Here is a 21630-nt window from a genome sequence, read left to right as displayed (position 1 = left end):
GTCCATGGGATTTTCCAGGCAAGAGTACTGGAGTGGGGTGCCATTGCCTTCTCCGCCACAGAGTTGAGTAGTTGCAATTGAGTTTGTAGGATCGTCCCCTCCACCAACTGAAAATATTTACTATCTGGCTCTTTATTAAAAAGTTTGCCAGCCCTCACTGAAAAGAGAAAATAGAAGGTGGTGTTAGTTCTGTATTCAGTCTTTTTCAAAATCATATTTCAGTGAATTTTGCTAATTTACACTTGAAATGATGCGATTAATTATATTTTGTTTGCATTAGCCATCTCTGTGTATTCTGCAAGTTTTCCTTTCTCTCTCTTTTTTTTCATTCTTTGACCACACCGCAGCACACAGGATCTTAATTTCCTGACCAAGGATTGAACCCAGACCCCATGCATCCTCTGCCGTGGAAGTGTAGAGTCTTAACCACTGGACCACCAGGGAAATTCCTCCTTCCTCTTTTCTCAAAGAGCTCTCCCCTTCTTCTGTCAACTAGAAAAAAAAAAAAAAGCACAACCTAGGAATTCCCCAGCAATCCAGTGGTTAAGTCCAATGTTAACAAATGTACAACATAAAAGTTGCAAGTTCAGATTTACTTGGAGACTTTACTGGGGACGATAGCCGGGGAGGCAGCCTCTCATATAGCTCTGAAGAATTGCTCCAAGGAAATCAGGGAGGAGCCAGGATATATTTGAGTTTTGCTGGAAAAAAAAAAAAAAAAAACGTGGTCAAATATCAAAAGGTTACTGCTAATCACAGAAACAGACATCTCAAGTTAATGATTTTAGTGGTTTTTTATGTCTGGGAAGATACAGGAGTCTGGGCTCATTGAAAATTTTCCTTAGATATGCATCTTAACGGTCTGGGGCCAGTATTCAGAACACAGAATGTTTCCTGTCTGTCTCTATTCTGAATTCCCCTAAGGACACACTGATGTGGGGAGTGGGGATTGGTGGCTGCACTGGCTGATGGCTTGATGGCAGTATTCTTTGTTTATCGGAATGGCAGGCAACATTATCTTGCCATATTCCCATAATACACCTCCCTCCCAAATATGAAAGGTACATAGAAACCATTTTTTTTTCAAATTAATATTTCTGGTTATAAATGGCAGGTTGAACACATCCATTTATCTCTCATCTCCCTAACATCCTCTTATGATGAAGTCAAAGAATCTTAAAATTCTAAGCTCATGAAGAAAAATTTTCAAAAACACCAGTAAACAAAAAATAGTTAAGAAAGTAGAGAATATGTACAGTGGATGAAGTGCTGACAAATATCATCACCTGTTAGCCAAGAAAGCAGAACCTAAGTGCCTAGTGGAAAATGAACTTATTTAACAAGAAGAATCCAGGAACAGCCCAGAAACTGAGGCATCAGGTAGTGCTTAAAGGGGATAAGGCATTGAGCTCACAGCATAAGAACTGATTGAAAAACAGGAGCCATTAAATGAGTTTGTACTCCTGCAACAAACAGCTGAACAACTCTTGTTTAGTCCCCCAAGGAGATGGGAGGCTTATTCTCCAGGGAAATTGATCCATAGCAGCTAAGAGTGACCAGACGACTAAGCTGTCTCCAGAGTATAGTCAGCAGACACTTTCTTGTACCTGAACTGCCCCTAGTTTTTTCCCTTTACTTAGGCTGGAATCTGCTTAGTCTGAGATCCTGTTTCAATTACAGAGGACAATGCCTTAGGGCAGTTCTTAAACCTCCTGTGCTGGTGTGTTCTCAGTCTCTTGTCCGACTCTTTGAGACCCTATGGACTGTAGCCCACCAGGTTTCTCTGTCCATGAGATTCTCCAGACAACAATACTGGAGTAGGTTGCCATGCAGTCCTCCAGGGCATCTTCCTGACCCAGGGTTCTAACCCACATGTCTTTTGTCTCCCACATTGGCAGGCAGGTTCTTTATCTGGAAGCACCACCTGGGAAGCCTTGACGAGGATCAAAATCATCTGAGAGTTTATGAAAACACTGAGCCCCACCCAGAGCCTTCAAGGGTTCTGATACGGTAGCAGGCCAGAAAATTTGCTTTTCTAACAATATTCTAGGTGATGCTAATGAACCATTACCCTAGAAATGTATCTAAGTAGAAGGAAACTGGATCCCTGAACAATCAGATGGAAGGAACAGTCTATTTACCCAAGCTTGACAGATATTCAAAAGAGAACTTTGTTCCTCAAGCCACTGAACTTTGGATCCCTATCTGGCGTTCTATCCTTATGAACAGCCACACCTCGCTTCTGGAACTGCGGCAGGCAAGCTGACACCTAGGCAAGAGACTAGAGATTTCCCTATAGAATTTGGTTGGCTGCAGAGAAACAATTTACAGATACTGCTGGAGTTACCCAATAACAAACAAAAGCAATAACCCTCAGGCTTATCGCCTTATCATATGCAGTAAATCCTACACGTCAATAAGCCTTGCCCATGCACAGGGCATGAAATTAAGACACTTGCTCCTTGGAAGAAAAGCTATGACAAACCTAGACAGAGTATGAAAAAGCAGAGACATCACTTTGCTGACAAACGTCCACATAGTCAAAGTTACGGTTTTCCCAATAGTCATGTACAGATGTGAGTGAAAGTGAAGTCGCTCAGTCGTGTCCGACTCTTTGCGACCCCATGGATTGTAGCCTACCAGGTTCCACCATCCATGGGGTTTTCCAGGCAAGAATACTGGAGTGGGCTGCCATTTCCTTCTCCAGGAGAGCTTCCCGATCCAGGGATTGAACCGGGTCTCCCACATGGTAGGCATTGTAGGCAGACACTTTACCATCTGAGCCACCAGGGAAGATCCTACAGATGTGAGAAGTGGACCCAAAAGAAGGCTGAGGACCAAAGAATTGATGCTTTCAAACTGTGGTGCTGGAGAAGACTCTTGAGAGTCCCTTGATTGCAAGGAGATAAAACCAGTCAATCCAAAAGGAAATCAATCCTGAATATTCATTGGAAGGACTGATGCTGAAGCTGAAGCTCCAATACTTTGGCCATCTGATGCAAAGAGGTGACTCACTGGAAAAGACCCAGATGCTGGGAAAGATTGAGCACAGGAGGAGAAGGGGACAACAGAGGATGAGATGGTTGGATGACAGCAACTGACTCAATGGACATGAGTTTGAGCAAACTGAGAGATGATGAAGGACAGGGAAGCCTGGCATGCTGCAGTCCCTGGGGTCACAAAGAGTCGGACACAACTTAGTGACTGAATAACAACAACAACATGCGCAGGGACCTAGCCAGCTTTTTGTGCCTGCCAGACACAGGAAGAAAGTATCGAACATGAAAGAAAATGACTGAAAATGAAAACAGGGGGAAAAACAGGACTAAGACGAGAGACAATGCAAGGAACAGAAGTTTGTTTTTTTTTAATTACCATTAATCAGAGTTTAGAGTCAATACTGTATCCTTTAAAAAGAATTAGATGTTTTGGCTTCCCTAGTGGCTTAGTCGGAGAAGGCGATGGCACCCCACTCCAGTACTTTTGCCTGGAAAATCCCATGGACGGCGGAGCCTGGTGGGCTGCAGTCCATGGGGTCGCTAGGAGTCGGACACGACTGAGCGATTTCCCTTTCACTTTTCACTTTCACGCATTGAAGAAGGAAATGGCAACCCATTCCAGTGTTCTTGCCTGGAGAATCCCAGGGACGGGGCAGCCTGGTGGGCTTCCGTCTATGGGGTCGCACAGAGTCGGACACGACTGAAGTGACTTAGTAGCAGCAGCAGCAATGGCTCAGTGAAAAAGAATCAGCCTGCCAATACAAGAGACATGGGTTCAATTCCTGGTGGAAGAAGATCTCGCCTGCCATGGAGTAACTAAGCCCACCCAGTGTGCCACAACTACTGAGCCTCTGCTCTAGAGCCAGGAAACCAAAACTACTGAGTCCAGGTGTTGCAACTACTGAAACCTGAGCCCTAGAGCCCCTGCTCAGCAACTAGAGAAGCCACTACAATGAGAAGCCCGTGCGCTGTGACTACAGTAGTCCACGCTCACCACAACTAGAGAAAATCCTCTGCAGGAAGGAAGACCCAGCACAGCCAAATAGATACATAAAATTATATAGAAAAAGAATTGGATGCTTCCCTACAGGAAAAAAAACCCACAGGGAACAGTCGCCTCCTGGTGGTTGAGTGAGGTAACACACCATTCCGGGCTTGGGTCCAGCCAGCCAGGGACTTCACAGAGTGTGACCATGTCTCCACACCCCAGTCTCGTCTATGCAGAAGAAACTAAGGACCTAACCAAAGTCTCCCCACTGACTGAGCCGTCTGAGCTACCCCTCCCCCTGTATGGAACAGAAAGTCAGCCAAGCCCCTCCTGTTTTGGTATTTCAGAGCCATAAAAATGGTGAAGGGGAAAAAAAAAAAAAGAATTAAATGCTTTAAAAAAATTATAATCTGAAAGAATGTGTTCTTAGAAATTTAAAATAACTGAAGTAAACATTAAAGCAAAAGAATGAAAAACAAATATAAAACATGAAAAATAAATAAGCAAAAAGGTAAACAATAGAGACTCAGTTAAGGAAATGAAACATCCCTCTACTGAGGGCTCCAAAAACAGAAGATGAGGGGTGGAAATTACCAAAGAAACAGTAAAAGAAAATTTCCCCAAGTTGAAGGATAGGAATTTCTAGATTGAAAGAGACCATCAAGCACCCCACACATGATTGAAAAAGAGACCTATTTAAGAGGGAGGAAACATATGTATACCTATGGCTGATTCAAGCTGATGTTTGGCAGAAACATCAGTATTGCCAAACACAATACTGTAAAGCAATTATCTTTCAATTAAAAATAAATAAATTTTAAAAATAAAGAATTTTAAAAAGAGACCCATTTAAAGGCATGTTGTCATGAAATTAGTACTTCAAAAAAATCTTCTGGAACTTTTGTTTCCAAAGAGGAAACATATCACATACAAAAGAACGAGAAAAAATGGCATTGGCTTCACACACACACACACACACACAAACTGAAATCCAGAATCGGTAAAGACATGCCTTCAAAAAATTCTGGAAAAATGATCTCCAACTTAGAATTCTATACTCAGCGAAACTGTTAATCATGAATAAAGACAAAAAAAAAAAAAAAAACCAAGCACAAAAAAAATGAATAAAGACAATTTTTTGTGGCATGCAGGATCTTAGTTCCCTGACCAAGGAACCAAGGATCAAACCCATGCTCCCTGCAGTGGAAGTGCACAGTCCTAACTACTGGACCGCCAGGGAATTCTGGTAAAGACATCTTCAAACCTGAAGGGTTTCAAAATTTACCTCCTGTGCCTGCCTTCTCTTCCTACAGGGAGAGTGAAACCAAATGATAAAGTAAACAAAGGAGAAGAAAAACACAGGATCCAGTAAGCAGGGTCCAGTCTACATGACACACAAAGGGAGTTCCCAGGATGAAGTAAAGGGAAATGCCTGCATGATCCACCACGGCTGTGGGGCGGCCCGAGCACAAGCAACCCGGAGCAAACAGGAGACACGGGCCTTGGGGGCATGACTCCTAGAGAAAACGGACCTGATAAATCATCTGTGGAAGACTATTCCCCTTCTGGGCTTCCCTGGTGGCTCAGATGGTAAAGAATTTGCCCGCAATGCGGGAGACCCAGGTTCGACCTCGGTGGGGAAGATCCCCTGGAGAAGGGAATGGCTACCCACTACTCCAGTATTCTTGCCTGAAGAATCCTAAGGACAGAGACTCCTGGCAGGCTACAGTCCACAGGATTGCAAAGAGTTGGACACAACTGAGCAACTTACATCCCCCTTCTGCCAAATATTTTGGCTTTTTCCATGATACCCCTCCTTTCAGTGCCCACTCCTGAGATTATAGACCCCTGCCCCCTGGGATGGCGAGCCTGGCCAAAGAACCTACTTGACCCAACATATCTCGAGTAAACGTGATGAGTTACGTGAGTGGAAACTTTAAGAGCCAGTGTGTGCTGTCCCACCAACCGGCTCTGTTCCAAAAAGAGGCTACTCTTCACTCAGTCCCAGAGCAGAGACAGCATGCAGCCAAACTCGGACAGACTTCTATCATGAGAAAAATCAAACAAAACAACTTCTCTCTTGTAAATCTCTGGAATTTGTGGGTAATTTGTTACCACAGCCTGACCTATGTTCTGACTGATATATCATCTGATATGTTTGACCATGTGGAAAAATGTAAGAATGTGGGAAGACCTAGTGAGAGGTACCTGGAAAATTAAGCGATTACATTCATTTATTTTAAAAATATTTATTAGCTCCTAGCATGTGTCAGGAATTTTTTCCTAAGGTACTAAGAATATGAAAAACAAGAAGGTTAAAGAGACAAATTTTTTTTGGCAATGTCACACAGCATATGCTCGGCAGTGAAAGTGCAGAGTCCTAACCACTGGGCTGCCAGGGAATTCCCAAGTGAAAGTCGCTCAGTCGTGCTTGACTCTGCGACCCCATGGACTATACAGTCCATAGAATTCTCCAGGCCAGAATACTGGAGTGGGTAGCTTTTCCCTTCTACAGGGTATCTTCCCAACCCAGGGATCAAACGCAGGTCTCGCACATCAGAGGCAGATTCTTTACCAGTTGAGCCACAAGGGAAGCCCAAGGAGGTGATTATTAGTAATTATTAATTTCAAAAAATGCTTATAGGAAAGAGAAAAAAATCATAACATACTTCTTGCCTCATCAGAGAATAATGTTCACATAGTTACCATATAAGAATTGATGAGAATAAAGGGAGGGTAAGCAGTGAGGTATGGAAGTAGTAATCTAAATCCTAATACACCATAATGGGATAATATCTAAAACTGATAAATCAAAAAATAAGTTATAAACATATTATGAAAAAAATAACACAAACTAAGTTAATAAGTTCAGGAAGGTTGCAGAATACAAGATCAATACATAAAACTCAATTGTATTTGTATACACCAATAAGTAATGTGAAATTGAAGAAAGTATTAATAAAATAACAATTTCATATGAAACAGCATCAAAAAGAATAAAATATTTAGGATTAAATTTGATAAAGGAAGTAAAGACATATATCCTATGTTTAGAATTGGAAGACTTAGAGATCAAGCCAGTTAATCCTAAAGGAAATCAGCCTTAAATATTCACTGGAAGGACTGGTGAAAGCTCCAATAGTTTGGTTACCTGATGTGAAGAGCTGACTCATTAAAAAGACACTAATGCTGGGGAAAATTAAGGGCAGGAGAAGTGGGTGACAGAGAATAAGATGACTGCATGGCATCACCGACTCAATGGACATGAGTTTGAGCAAACTCAGGGAGACAGTGAAGGACAGGGAAGCCTGGCGTGCTACAGTCCATGGGGTCACAAAAAGCGGGACACGACTTAGCGACTGAAGAACAGCAATTGTAAAAAGGCTGTTATAAATATGTTGTTTACATCTTTGTTGTAAAGATGGCAATACCACCCAAATTAATGTACAGACTCGATATAATCCCTATCACAATCCAGGCTGGCTTCTTTGCAGGAAATGACAATCTTAAAATTCATGTGGAAATTCAAGGGATCCCAAAGAACCAAATGGTCTTGAAAAAGAACAAAGCAGGAGACCACACATTTCGTGATTTGAAAACTGACTACAAAGCTATAGAGTCAAAACAGTGTTACTGGCATAATGATACTTAGAGATGTAACTCAATGGAATAGACTTGAGAGGCCAGAAATAAATCCACACATGCATGGTCAATTAATTTTCATCAAGGGTGTCAAAATCATTCAATGGGGAAAGAACTGTCACTTCAACAACTGTGTTGGGGCCACATGAATGTGCACAAGTGAAAGAATGAACCTGAATGTCTACCTCACACGTACAAAATTAATATTGGGATGGCCAAAAATTCACAGAAGAAAGCATAGATGTAAATCTTTGTGTCCTTGTATCAGACAACTGATTTATAAATATGATGCCAAAACCAGAAGCAAAAGAAAAGAGAAAATAATAGGACTTCACCAAAATTAGAAACTTCTGTGCATGAAAGTGTCAAGAAAGTAAAAAGACAACATACAAAGTGAGAGAAAATATCTGCAAGTCATATATCTAATGGGGTAGTATCCAGAATGGGAGAAGGCAATGGCACCCCACTCCTGTATCTTGCCTGGAAAAATCCCATGGACGGAGGAGCCTGGTGGGCTGCAGTCCATAGGGTCGCCAAGAGTCGGACACGAGTGAGTGACTTCACTTTCACTTTTCACTTTCATGCATTGGAGAAGGAAATGGCAACCCACTCCAGTGTTCTTGCCTGGAGGATCCCAGGGACGGGGGAGCCTGGTGGGCTGCCGTCTATGGGGTCGCACAGAGTCGGACACGACTGAAGCGACTTAGCAGCAGCAGCAGCAGCAGTATCCAGAATACATAAAGAGTTCTCACAACTCAACATCAAAATGATAAAGAACTCAATTAAAACATAGGGCAATGGAGAGACTGTTAACACGGGGTTTCTTTTTGAGGTGATAAAAAAGTTCTGTGTTAGATGGTGGTGATGGTGGCACCAAATACTGAAAACCACTGACTTGTACACTTTTAAAAAGGTGAGTGTTACAATGTGTAAATTAGACCTTAATTTTTGTAAACATTGAGAGAAAATATCAGTAGACACAGCTAACAGAGATGGCAGTGGTAACTTCTAGAGAGCTCTACCTTCTCTACAAACAGAGTGAGCTGATAACTACTGCTTTTTCTTGCATCTCTTAGTATGTCTGGCATTCAATGCTATAAATATTTATTACTTTGATTTTTTAAAACTTATTTTAAAAACCACTGCATCTCAAAAAAAAAAAAAAAAAAATCACTGCATCTCAACCCCATTCAAGGTCTCAGTGGAGTCTGAGAATGGAATGAAAATACATCATTAATGAATTATGCAATCCTCTTCAAAAAACATGACTTTTTACTTTTGGATAGGAAGGGAGTGGAATCTTGCCTGAACTCTATTTTCTTGAATTAAGACAAAGGAAAGCTTTGGGGAAAGGATGGCACAGAAATAGAGGTGGCATTAGTTAACTTAAAGTCAATGAAAATCTAAAATTAAGGGGAAATTTAAATGAGTCAAGAGCTTCTTATTTATAAAATTGATTTAAATGGTTATGCTTGAAAATGAGCTTGGAAAAAGGGAGCCACTGGACTTTCCTGGTGGTCCAGGAATTAAGAATCCACCTTCCAATGCCAGGAGAATGGGTTGGATACCTTCTCTGGGAGGATTTCACATGCCGTGGCGCAATAAAACTCGTTAGCCACAACTACTGAGCCCGCAGTCTGAAATAAGAGAAGCGACCGCAACAAAGAGTAACCCCTACTCACCACAACTAGAGAAAGGCCGAGAGAAGCAGCAAAGAAGCAGTGGAACCAAAAACAAACAAATAAATACATTTTTTAAAGGGAGCCATTAAGTTATAAAATACCTTCAATTTCCAAATGGAGATAAGAATAAAGCTATCAGAAATAAAGTACTTACCAAGCACTCTAGATCAATGTGACTCAAACTAATGGCTTGTATAAAATACAATAAAAATGAATAACTAGAAAAATGAAATTAAGGAATGAATACATACAAGCTACAAAGCCAAATTTTCATTATTAGATTTAACAGACACTGGGCTTCCTCGGTGGTTCAGTGGTAAAGAATCCACCTGCAATGCAGGAGACACAGGAGACGAGAGTGCCATCCCTGGGTCGGGAAGATCCCCTGGAGGAGGGCATGGCAACCCACTCCTATGTTCTTGCCTGGAGAAGCCCATGGACAGAGGAGACTGGCACGCTACAGTCCATAGCATTGCCAAGCATGGGACACGACTGAGGTGACTGCGCATACACGCCTATATACATTAGAGAGTGGGCCCAGGCTATATGTGTGTACTTGCATAGCAAAGGGTAGAAAATATCTAGGGACTTCCCTGGTAGTCCAGTGGTTAGAATGCCTCACTTCTACCGCAGAGAACACGGGTTCCAATCCTGGTCAGGGAACTAAGATTCCATAATTTGCATAGTGCAACAAAAAAAAAAAAAAAAAAAGATAGGGGCTAGACTTTATACTCATTAACCTTAAGGGAAAGGTTAAGAAAGAAAGAGAAAGGTTAAGAAAAAGAGAAAGAAAAGGTTAGGAAAGAAAAGGGACATAAAGGGGGAAATTTTTACCTTAGTTCATTCATACATTCACTCATGATTTATTTGAAAATCATGCACCAAGGACCAATTATGTTCCAGGTGGGAAGAAAACAATGACAGATAATAAGCAAGTAGACAAAGAACTTGAAAAGAAAGGAAAGAAAATAGGAATTCGGCAGGGAGAAGGGAGAGAGGGAAGGTGTAGGGAAGGGGAATGAAAGCAAATTCCAGAACAGCTGATAGAGTATTTTGTCCTGTCTCTTAGACAGTGGGTGCTAAATGGCTTCAGTTGTGTCCGACTCTGACTCTGTGAACCCGTAGCCAGCCAGGCTCCTCTGTCCATGGGATTCTCCAGGCAAGAATACTGGAGTGGGTAGCGAATCCCTTCTCCAGGGGACCTTCCTGACTCAGGGATAGGACCTGGGTCTCCTGTACTGCAGGGGGATTCTTTACCATCTGAGGCTCTAGGGAAGCCTAGTATACAGAAGCGAAGGAATACCTGCCCCCACCCTCCAGGAGGTGGAAGAGACAAGGAAGCATTCTTGTCTGGGGCTTCCAGAGTAGAATGGTCCTGCTGTCATCTTGGTTTTGGACTTCTGACTTCAGAACTGTGAGATAATAAATTTCTGTTGTTTTAAGTCACCAAGTCTGTGATAATTTGTTACAATAGCCACAGGAAATTAATACACCATGATTACAGTAAAGTTAAAATACCAAAACTTAGAATACTGTAAAATTGAATGAGAATTATTTAAAGCATCTTAATTGAGGAAGGAGCAGGTTAAATTCTTATTGACTGGCATTTATAGACAATTTACTATTTAAGCACTTTAATGTAATAGCTCATTTAAGTGTTACAACAATGCTCTGAAGTCATTACTATCCCTTCTTAGTATTTGGAAACAAAAAACCCCAGGTACAGAGGTTTAAATAACTTGGCTGATGTCACCCAGCCATGAAAGGGCCAATAAATTGTTGTTGCTGTTGTTGTTCAGTCACTAAGTTGTGTCTGACTCTTTGCAACTCCATGGAATGTAGCCCCCAGGCTCCTGTATCCATGGGATTCTCCAAGAATACTGGGATGGGTTGCCATTTCTTCCTCCTTGGGATCTTCCCAACCCAGGGACAGAACCATGTCTCCCGCATCTCCTGCGTTGGTAGGCAGATTCTCTGTCCATTAGAATTCCCCAACCTCATTCTTGTTGTGTTGGGAAACTCCTCCCCAACTGCATGTGGTCCTGATGTAGCTGTAAACTCAGTCCCACAGGGAAAACCATGAGACTCATACCTGCCAAAGTTCCCGGTACCCTCAGGCTCAGTGATGACTGAGGGGTGTTGCAGACATAGGGTAAAAAAAAGTTTAAGGAGAGTCTACTCTAAGACAGCTTTACCAATACTGGGAAGAGACACTAGTTTTCTTGGAGGTGCAAGGCTGGAAAGTATAGCTGTCAGTGATCCTCTTCCTCACCATTTGGGGAGAATTTGTAGAATAAAGCTAAGTAGAGCTGGGAGAGGGAGACAGAGCCCTGACTACCTCCTGTGAGTCCTGTTTCCAGCTTTTCTGAAGCTAGTGCCACTTTTGACTCTGGTTTTATCAATCCACTAATCTCTTTTAGCTAAAGCTAGTTTTGCTTGAAAACAAAAATAGCCCTAATACAAAGCCCAGGTTCAGCTTGAAATACGGAGAAATGGGAAGGATGTTTATGAACATTAAAAATAATCTGAACACTTCTTGGCCTTTTGGCTAAGATGAAGTGTAAACATAATCTGATTTCTTTCTGATGACTGGAGAGTTTGTCACTGATCTTAAAACAATTCTCTCCACTAAAATCCCGTATTTATTTTAAACAGGAAGTACGCATGTGTGCTCAGTCATGTCCGATGCTTTACGATCCCATGGACTGTAGCCCACCAGGCTGTCCATGGAATTTTCCAGGCAACTGGAGTGGGTTGCCATTTCCTACTCTTGGGTATCTTTCCAACCCAGGGATCAAACCTGCATCTCCTGCCTCAGCAGGGGATTCTTTACCACCTCGTCACCTGGGAAGCCCAACAGGAAGTGTTTTCCTCTTAATATTTGGTTAGCAGTTTATATATCTTCCTCTGTTTCTGCAATAGAATTACAGTTTGTACATTTTGTTGTTGTTCCCTTGCTGTGTTATTCTCCCAGACAAGTATTTACACTCCTGATACTAAATTACAGCAAAATTTGTCTTCCGTCCTCCTGGAAAAGAAAGAGAAATAACATTGCTCGTAACCTAAGAAACTTGGAAGTGAGTTAAACCAGTCATCCTGAAACCTGGCTGTGCCTCAGATTCATCTAGGAGAGCTTTATTCCCCTAAAGTATGAATTCTGGCTCCATTCCAAATCTCACTGGAAGAAGATTGAGTTGAATTGATTTAACACTCAGCAATGCTATATGGGCTTCCCTGGTGGCTCAGACGGTAAAGAAACCGCCTGCAATGCAGGAGATCCAGGTTCAATCTCTGGGTTTGGAGGATACCCTGGAGAAGGAAATGGCAACCAACTCCAGTGTTCTTGCCTGGAGAATTCCATGGACAGAGGAGCCTGACGGGCTACCATCCATGTGGTCAGAGTCAGACACAATTGAGCAAATAAGCACACGCACTGCTCTAGTGAATGAAGTTATAGTTCTTTCTTAAAGAAACAAAGATATAAAACACGATCTCTTCTGTCACTGGCCAGCATCCATGAGCTCATGAGAATCTGTTCAGCTTTGTGACTAGAGGAAAGACCATGGAAGACTGAGCAACAGATGTAATTCCAGCAACATGGAAATGAGAATACACAGATACAGTCCTAGAAATATTCTAGAGCTTTGTTCTGTGATGCAGTTGAGTTGCCTGGAAAGAGTTTAGTCCTTTTTGATACTTGCCTTTGGGTTTTTTGTGGTGGGAGCAGAGTTGGGAATCCATTTTTCCTTACTACTTAGGCAATGTTCTCCTGAATATTCCATGCTATGTCCCAGATATTACAGGGTTCCCCTCTCTGGCTGGGGAGAATACAAACTCTTCTCGGCCTTTTGTCGTCTCTTAGGGTTGCCCTTTTTCGGCGCAGTTCTTTTCTCAGACTCAGATGTGGTTTTCTCACAGGCTGAGGACTTGCTGGCTGCCACCTGCAACCTGGAACTCGCTGTTCCACGCTGGAACTCTCTGCACATTGCTCCTGTTTCTCAGCGCTTGAACCTGACAATGCTAGTTATGCTGGGCCCCCCTTGCCTTCCAGCTTTGTCTCCTCACAGAGGAGGTGGTGGGGCTCCACCGAGCTCCCCTGCCCACAAGGCAGCCTGGAAGACCCTCTCCAGGCAGGAAGCTGTGCTACATGTAGGGTTCACCACAGCTGCTTCCTTTCTCTCAGGAGCACTGTCCTTCCTTGGCTGATAGCCCACGTTTGGGAAACTGTTACTTCATACATTTCAAACCCATGGTGGCTCAGTGGTAAAGACCCTGCCTGCCGATACAGGAGACATAAGAGACGTGGGTTCAATCCCTGTGTCAGGAAGATCCCCTGCAGGAGGGCACAGCAACCCACTCCAGTATTCTTGTCTGGAGAATCCCATGGACTGAGGATCCTGGCAAGCTACAGTCCATGGGATCACAAAAGAGTCAGACAAGACTGAAGAGACTTAGCACACATGCATTTAGTTCTCTCCATTCTTTTCTGTTCTTTACTTTCTTTAAATTGGTCCTGCTTTCTTTCTGATAGAAACAGAGAGTAGAAAATGAGTGGTTACTAGGGGCTGGAGGTGGGGGAAATGGGGAGATGTTGATCAAAGAGTGCAAACTTCCAGTAAGATGAATAAATTGTTGTTATTGTTCAGTCGCTCAATTGTGTTCAACTCTTTGTGACCCCATGAATTGCTGCCCACCAGGCTTCCCTGTCCATCACTAACTCCCAGAGTTTGCTCAAACTCATGTCCATTGAGTCAGTGATGCCATCCAGCAACCTCATCCTCTGTTGCCCCCTTCTCCTCCTGCCTTCAATCTTTCCCAGCATCAGGGTCTTTTCCAGTGAGTTGGGTCTTCACATCAGGTGGCTAAACTACTGGAGCTTCAGCTTCAGCATCAGTCCTTCCAAGTGAATATTCAGGGTTGATTTCCTTTAGGATTTACTGGTTTGATCTCCTTGCTGTCCAAGGGACTCTCAAGAGTCTTTTCCAGCACCACAGAAAAAGTTCTGAGGGCCTAATATACAGTGAGGTAGGAGGAGAAGGGGACGACAGAGGATGAGATGGTTGGATCGCATCACTGACTCAATGAACATGAGTTTGAGCAAACTCTGGGAGATGGTGAAGGACAGGGAAGCCTGGCGTGCTGCAGTTCACAGGGTCTCAAAGAGTCGGACACGACTGAGCGACTGTACAACATTGTAATAATACCGTATAATAGGGAATTCCCGGGTGGCCTAGTGTTCAGAATTCCAGGCTTTCAGTGCTGTGGCCGAGGTTCAGTCCCTGGTTGGGGAACTAAGATTCAATAAGCTGTGTGTTGAGGCTAAAAGAAAACCAAAACCAAAAACAAAAACCCCAAAACATATTATAAACTTAAAAGTTGCTAAGAAAGTACATCTTAAATGTGTTCATTACAAAAAAGAAATGGTAGCTATGTAAGGTGATGGAAGTATTAACTGACCACACTGAAGTAATAATTTCACAATATGTAAATATATAAAATCACCATATTGCATATTTATTTATTTGGCCACACCGTGCGGCAGGCAGGGTCTCAGTTCGTTGACCAGAGATCAGAGCCAAACCCCCTGCAGTGGAAGTGAGGAGTCTTAAGCACTGGGCCACCAGGAAGTCCACACTATACACTTGAAATTAATACAGTTGTATGTCAATTACATCACAAACGCTGGGAAAACTTATATTAAAAAAATATATAATTCTTTCTTTCCATTTCTGCAGCACATTTCAGGAAGGTTCTGCTGTACCTTAGACTTACACATGGGAAAGCATTTTAGCTCTTTTTTTTTTGGCCAGGCCCTGAGGCGAAAGTGCCCAGTCCTAACCACTGGGTCGCCAGGGAATTCCCAGCATTTTCGCTCTTTATTGGGAGGGTCAGGCCATCTCTACAGGCTCTAAAATTTCACAGAGGTCAAGGGAGCCAAAATATTTGGAGTTATCCACCCAGATGTCTCCATCCCAAGTGTCAAAGTCTCAAACTATCCCAGCTGGGGCTTTGACCCTGGCATTAGAAACCTCTCTCAGCTGAGCATTCAAATATCCTTGAAACTGAAGGCTATTTTACTTTTGAACTTTGGTCTCCAGCTTTTCCTTCTCTCCCACTGCAGGAAATAAGATCGTCCTTGGCAGTTAACAAAGAGGCCCTCTGGTGTTCAGACACATTTTTCCATTGTGTGTTAACTGCCCTCAATTTTGCATTATCTTTCTATTGGGGGTGCTACAAACCGAACTGTGTTCCCCTTCTCACCCAATCCCCAATTCATATGTTAAAGTCCTAAATCCCAATGTGCTAGTATTGGGTACAGAAATAATTAGGTTTTGGAGGCTTCCAAGGAGACTCAGGCATAAAGAATATGCCTGATGCAGAAAGGCAGATTTGACCCCTGGGTTGGGAAGATCCCCTGGAGAAGGGAATGGCTACCCACTCCAGTGTTCTTGCCTAGCCGTGGACTGGACAGAGGACCCTGGTGGGCTATCATCCATGGGGTCGCAACAACGAAGAGAACAGTGTGTCACTTCTTGTGTCTCTCTGTGAGTGCAGGAAGAGGTCACGGGGGCAGAGATGGCAGCTGCCTATCAGAAGAGGCTTCAGATACTTTGCCAACACCTTGATCTTGGAGTTCCGGCCTCCAACACTGTGAGAAATCATTTCCTGTTGTTTCGGCCACTCATCAATGGGATTTAGCTATAGGGGCCCAAACAGGCCATCAGTGGTCAACAAAATTAACAAGCCAGCCAATTCCATTGTTCTCTCATAGTTTCCAAAGGCACGAACCATTGTACTGTCCAAGACGGTCTCCAATGGAACATTATTCCCAGGCATCACCTCACTGTCAGGGTGACAGTGAGCGATGAGGTCTCAAAACTCCGTCTTATCATCTTTTCGACAACACCCAGTGCGAACTGTGCTGATTCGGGTTGTTGAGGAAGCAGACACTGATTTAGGAGCATGGGAGGTTTGTCGTGTAGTTTGTGGAAGACAAAAGTCAGATGCGGCTGGGAAAACCAAACTACGATGCAGATATGAAACCTGTGACAGGAACAAGGGGAGATAGCAAATTTGGGTATGGAGAGATGCAGATGCAGATCTCCCCTAAAGGGAAGATCTAGAGCAAGTATTACCTGTTTGGAGAAGGTCCCACATTGGGCTGAAGGGGCCAGGCCCCCACAAGCTTAGTTATTGGCTGGGAGATAGTTGGGAAAGGGGCTTCCCAGTTGACACTAGTGGTAAAGAACCCGTTTGCCAATGCAGATGTAAGAGACAAGGGTTCGATCCTTGGGTGGGGAAGATCCTCTGGAGGACAGCATGGCAACCCACTCCAGTATTCCTGCCTGGAATCCATAGGGTTGCAAAGAGTCAGACATAACTGAAGTGATTTAGCATGCATGTACGCTTCAAAAAAGGGTGACTTTGGTTCTAAAACCAAGGCAGATTATCCCTGAAGGGCTTCAGTTAGGGGTAGGTACCAGCTAAGTACACTGTCTGCAGCTGACCAGCAAGTTACTTCAGGAAGGGAGATGGGAGCAGTGCGCCCTCACTGACACCATCACTGTTTGGTCACTCTGAGATATTTTTAGAGTGAAAATGTACATTTCAGCAGATTAAAAATTACATAACAATACATAGAATTTACTTATTCAAATAGAAACCAAAGGAATGACCATTTGGAACCAGCAGAAGCTCACCAAAAACAAGTTGCACCAGAAAATCAGCATCTCCTTTCTTTGATAAAACTATACAGAAATATGGCCTGAGAGGTGATAGTTTAATGTGTGACGGAAAAGCATTAGTAGTTTAAATAACACACTGGGCTACAGATACTGTAGCCTGCTGTCCTTTGCTTGTTTTAAACATGGGAAAGATGTAGAACAGAGGCTCTGAGGTGATATTGAAAAGGAAGGAGAGAGAATATGGTACAAGATGGAAAAAAAGCAAACAAAAAAACACAAGGCTCAACAAACAAACAAAAAAACACACAGCAGGACTAAAGGTGAAAAGACATGAATAAGTAACACACTTTGTTGTTGTTGTTTAGTTGCTAAGTCGTGTCTGACTCTTTTTGACCCCATGGGCTGCAGACCACCCGGCTCCTCTGTCCATGGGATTTTCCAGGCAAGAAAACTGGAGTGCATCTTCCCAACCCAGAGATCAAACCTGCGTCTCTTGCATTGGCAGGTGGATTCTTAATCGCTGTGCTACCAGGGAAGCCCAATCAAGGTGGAAGCTTCCTCAAATAAGTAATGAACTTTACTGGGGACAAAACAATACAATTAAGGGGGGAAAAAAACCCTACACAGATATAAGCAACATGCAAAATACAGCTTCAGCAATCAAAATCAAGTGTGATGTGGCTGCTGGAAAAAGTGAATTCAACCACAGGTATTACTAAAAGGAGTGTCTAAACCAGTGCTTCTCTAACTTGTTCTAAACAGCAAACCCTTTCTCCTAATGCAAACGTATACAGACCATCAATGTGAAACATACTCAAGTATTTCCCTGAGGTAATTCCAAGGAATTCCTAGAGCTGTGAGAAACAGCTTGAAAAATCTTTGACCTAAACCGGAGAGTAAATTCCATTCTCTTATTTGAAGTAGTGAGATCAATTCTGGTTGTTATTGTTGTTTAGTCGCTGAGTTGTGTCTGACTCTTTCGCGACCCCATGGACTGTAGCCCACCAGACTCCTCTGTCCATTGCATTCTCCAGGCAAGAATATTGGAATGAGTTGCCATTTCCTCCTCTGGTGGCAGGGAGTGGTGTCAGATTCAGATTTAAATTCCAGCTCCATCACTTTTAAGCTGTGATTTTTGAGCAAGTTGATGACAGTTAAATTTGTTCATGTTCTCATACCTATTTCAGACCATTTTCATTCTTAGTTTTTTATTACTGAAAGCTTACTAATTCTGTTTAATTGAGGTAAGGTGTTCAATAAACTACAAATATTTAAAATGCACAATGTAATGAGTTTATATATAGGCGTATATACATATATATACACACACACGTATATGCACATCTGTGAAATCAAGATAAGAAAAAGAACATATCCATCACCTCCATAAGTTTATTCACACCTCTTCTCACCACTCTATATTCTCCAGGTATCTGGAGAATATAGGTATCAAACAGGTATCTGATTTCTTTTTTGTCCTCATGTTATGCAGGATCTTTGTTCCCCAACCAGGGCTTGAACCCATGCTTCCTGAAGTGGAAGCACACAGTCCTCATCACTGAACTGCCCCAGAAATCCCTGGTTTATTTTTTTTTAATTGAAGTTTAGCTGATTTACCAACAGCATGTAAGTTTCAGGTATACAAAACAATAATTCAGTTTTTAAAACTCATACTCCATTTATAGTTATTAAAAATACTGGCTATATTCCCTGTGCTATACAATTCGTAGCTTATTTTATACATAGTAGTTTGCATCTCTTAATCCCCTATCCACATCTTGTCCCCCTTCCTCTTCCGTCTCCCCACTGGTAATGGAGTTTGTTCTCTGTATCTGCGAGTCCACTCCTTTCTGTTATATTCACTACTTTATGTCATTCTTCGGATTCTACATACGACAACACACAGGACCTGTCTTCCTTTGACCCATTTCACTACGCATAAACCCTTCAAGTCAATCCATGTTGTAAATGGCAAATTTCCATCTTTTTATGGCAGAGTGGTATCTCATTATGTGTAATACATGTGTACATATATATGTCTATATATACATACACCACATCTTCTTTATCCATGCATCATCCCACCCCCAACTCCTTTCCCCTTTGGTAATCATGTTTGTTTTCTAGATCTGTCTGTGCCGCTGCTGCTAAGTCGCTTCAGTTGTGTCTGACCGTGCGACCCCACAGACGGCACCCCCCTCAGGCTCCCCCGTCCCTGGGATTCTCCAGGCAAGAGTACTGGAGTGGATTGCCATTGCCTTCTCTGTGTCTGAGTGAGTCTGTTTCTATTTTGAAAATAAGTCCATTTGTATCATATTTTAAATACAAGTGCCATCATATGATAGTTGTCTCTGACTTATATTGAAAAGCAGAGACATTACTTTGCCAACAAAGGTCCGTCTAGTCAAGGCTATGGTTTTTCCTGTGGTCATGGATGGATGTGAGAGTTGGACTGCGAAGAATGCTGAGCGCTGAAGAATTGATGCTTTTAAACTGTGGTGTTGGAGAAGACTCTTGAGAATCCCTTGGACTGCAAGGAGATCCAACCAGTCCATTCTGAAGGAGATCAGCCCTGGGATTTCTTTGGAAGGAATGATGCTAAAGCTGAAACTCCAGTACTTTGGCCACCTCATGCGAAGAGTTGACTCATGGGAAAAGACTCTGATGCTGGGAGGGATTGGGGGCAGGAGGAGAAGGGGACGACAGAGGATGAGATGGCTGGATGGCATCACTGACTTGATGGACGTGAGTCTCAGTGAACTCCGGGAGTTGGTGATGGACAGGGAGGCCTGGCATGCTGCGATTCATGGGGTCGCAAAGAGTCGGACACGACTGAGCGACTGAACTGACTGACTGACTGGCTTACTATGATAATCCCTAGGTCCATCCATGTTGCTGCTAATGGCATTATTACATTCTTTTTTATGGTTAACACCCTATTGTGTGTGTGTATACACACATATATGTATGTATGTATATATATCGGAGAAGGTGATGGCAACCCACTCCAGTACTCTTGCCTGGAAAGTCCCTGGTAGGCTGCTGTCCATGCACTGGAGAAGGAAATGGCAACCCACTCCAGTGTTCTTGCCTGGAGAACCCCAGGGACGGGCGAGCCTGGTGGGCTGCCATCTACGGGGTCGCAGTCGGACATGACTGAAGCGACTTAGCAACAGCAGCATGTATCCCTATGTGTGTATATATATATACATCACATCATCTCTATCAGTCCATGAACACCTAGGTTGCTTCCATGTCTTGGCCACTGCAAACAGTGCTGCTATGAACACTGGGATGCATATTATCCCATCGAATTAGAGTTTTCTCTGGATACATGCCCTGGATCGTATGGCAGTTCTAAATTTCTAACGATCCCCCACACAGTTCTCCAAAGTGGCTGCACCAATTCACATTCCTATCAACAGTGTAGGAGGGTTCCATTTTCTCCACACCCTCTCCAGCCTTTACTTGTAGACTTTCTGATGGCCATTCTGACTACAGTGGGGTGATCAATCTTGAGTTTTGATTTTCATCTCTCTGATAATAAGCAACATTGAGCATCTTTTTTTAATCAATTGCTTTTGATGATTTGTGTCATAGTTAAGAAGTCTTTGCCAAATTCAAGATCTCAGATTTTCTCAGTTTCTTAAAGAAATTTCAGTTTTTACTCTTAATTTAGGTGTATGATTCATTTGGGATTAATGTTTGTATATGGTGTGAGGTAGGATTCTTCAAATGCACTAGTACCACATGTTGAATAGATTAACCTTCCCCCCTAGAAGTACCATGGCATTTCTTTTGAAAATTACCTTTGGACTCTCTGTTGTGTTCCACTGATGTATATATTTATGCCAATGCTTTATAATCAATTCACATCAGGGTCATCTGCTGTCTGCATTACAATTAAGCCTCCTGTCGTAACTCTTCCAACCCATGGCCAAGGTAACTTTTCTGAAGTGCATATCTGATTCTGTCAGTCACTACTGCCCATAAGATAAAATCAAAACTCTATAACCTGGTCTTTCACGTTCTAGCTTTAGTTTTATCTTGTATTTTCCCTCATTCAAATTTCACGCTGCACAGTTCCCTCACCCTTGGTTTTTCTATTTGCTGTATGCTTTATCTCAGATGCAAATACTCTTCAGCTCCCCCGGAATTCTTTCCAGACTCCCTTAGCTTTGATTATTCCTTAAAAAAAAAATTATTTTTTGGGAGTATAGTTGGACTTACAGTGTCATATTAGTTTCTGACGTTTCACAGCAAAGTGAATCAATTATACACATGTATCTACTCTTTCAGAGTCTTTCCTGTGTACGTCATTCGAGTAGCGTCCCTGTGTTACACAGTAGTTCTTGTCGTTCAGTTGCTAAGTCGTGTCCGACTCTTTGCGATCCCATGTACTGCAGCATGCCAGGCTTCCCTGTCCATCACCAACTCCTGGAGCTTGCTCAAACTCATGTCCATTGAGTCGGTGATGCCACCCAACCATCTCATCCTCTGTCACCCCCTTCTCCTCCTGCCTTCAATCTTTCCTGGCATTAGGGTCTTTTCCAGTGAGTCGGTTCTTTGCATCAAGTGGCCACAGTATTGGAGATTCAGCAACAGTCCTTCCAATGAATATTCAGGATTGATTT

The 21630-nt window shown here is 42.8% G+C and overlaps 1 protein-coding gene across 1 annotated transcript in view; it reads right to left on the bottom strand.

Moving 5' to 3' along the window:
- Positions 1 to 596: 596 nt before the first annotated feature.
- Positions 597 to 21630, bottom strand: part of UBE2W (ubiquitin conjugating enzyme E2 W) — a 90495-nt gene continuing 69461 nt past the window's right edge. The window contains exon 6 of the mRNA XM_070382244.1: positions 597 to 701. Coding sequence (XP_070238345.1) covers positions 670 to 701 — 32 coding nt within the window. The 3' untranslated portion in view covers positions 597 to 669. The remainder of the gene's footprint in view (positions 702 to 21630) is intronic.

Source organism: Bos mutus, chromosome 14 (assembly GCF_027580195.1).
Source record: "Bos mutus isolate GX-2022 chromosome 14, NWIPB_WYAK_1.1, whole genome shotgun sequence".
Taxonomy (NCBI): domain Eukaryota; kingdom Metazoa; phylum Chordata; class Mammalia; order Artiodactyla; family Bovidae; genus Bos; species Bos mutus.
Note: the sequence above shows the minus strand (reverse complement) of the source record. Positions and strands in the feature narration are given on the sequence as shown.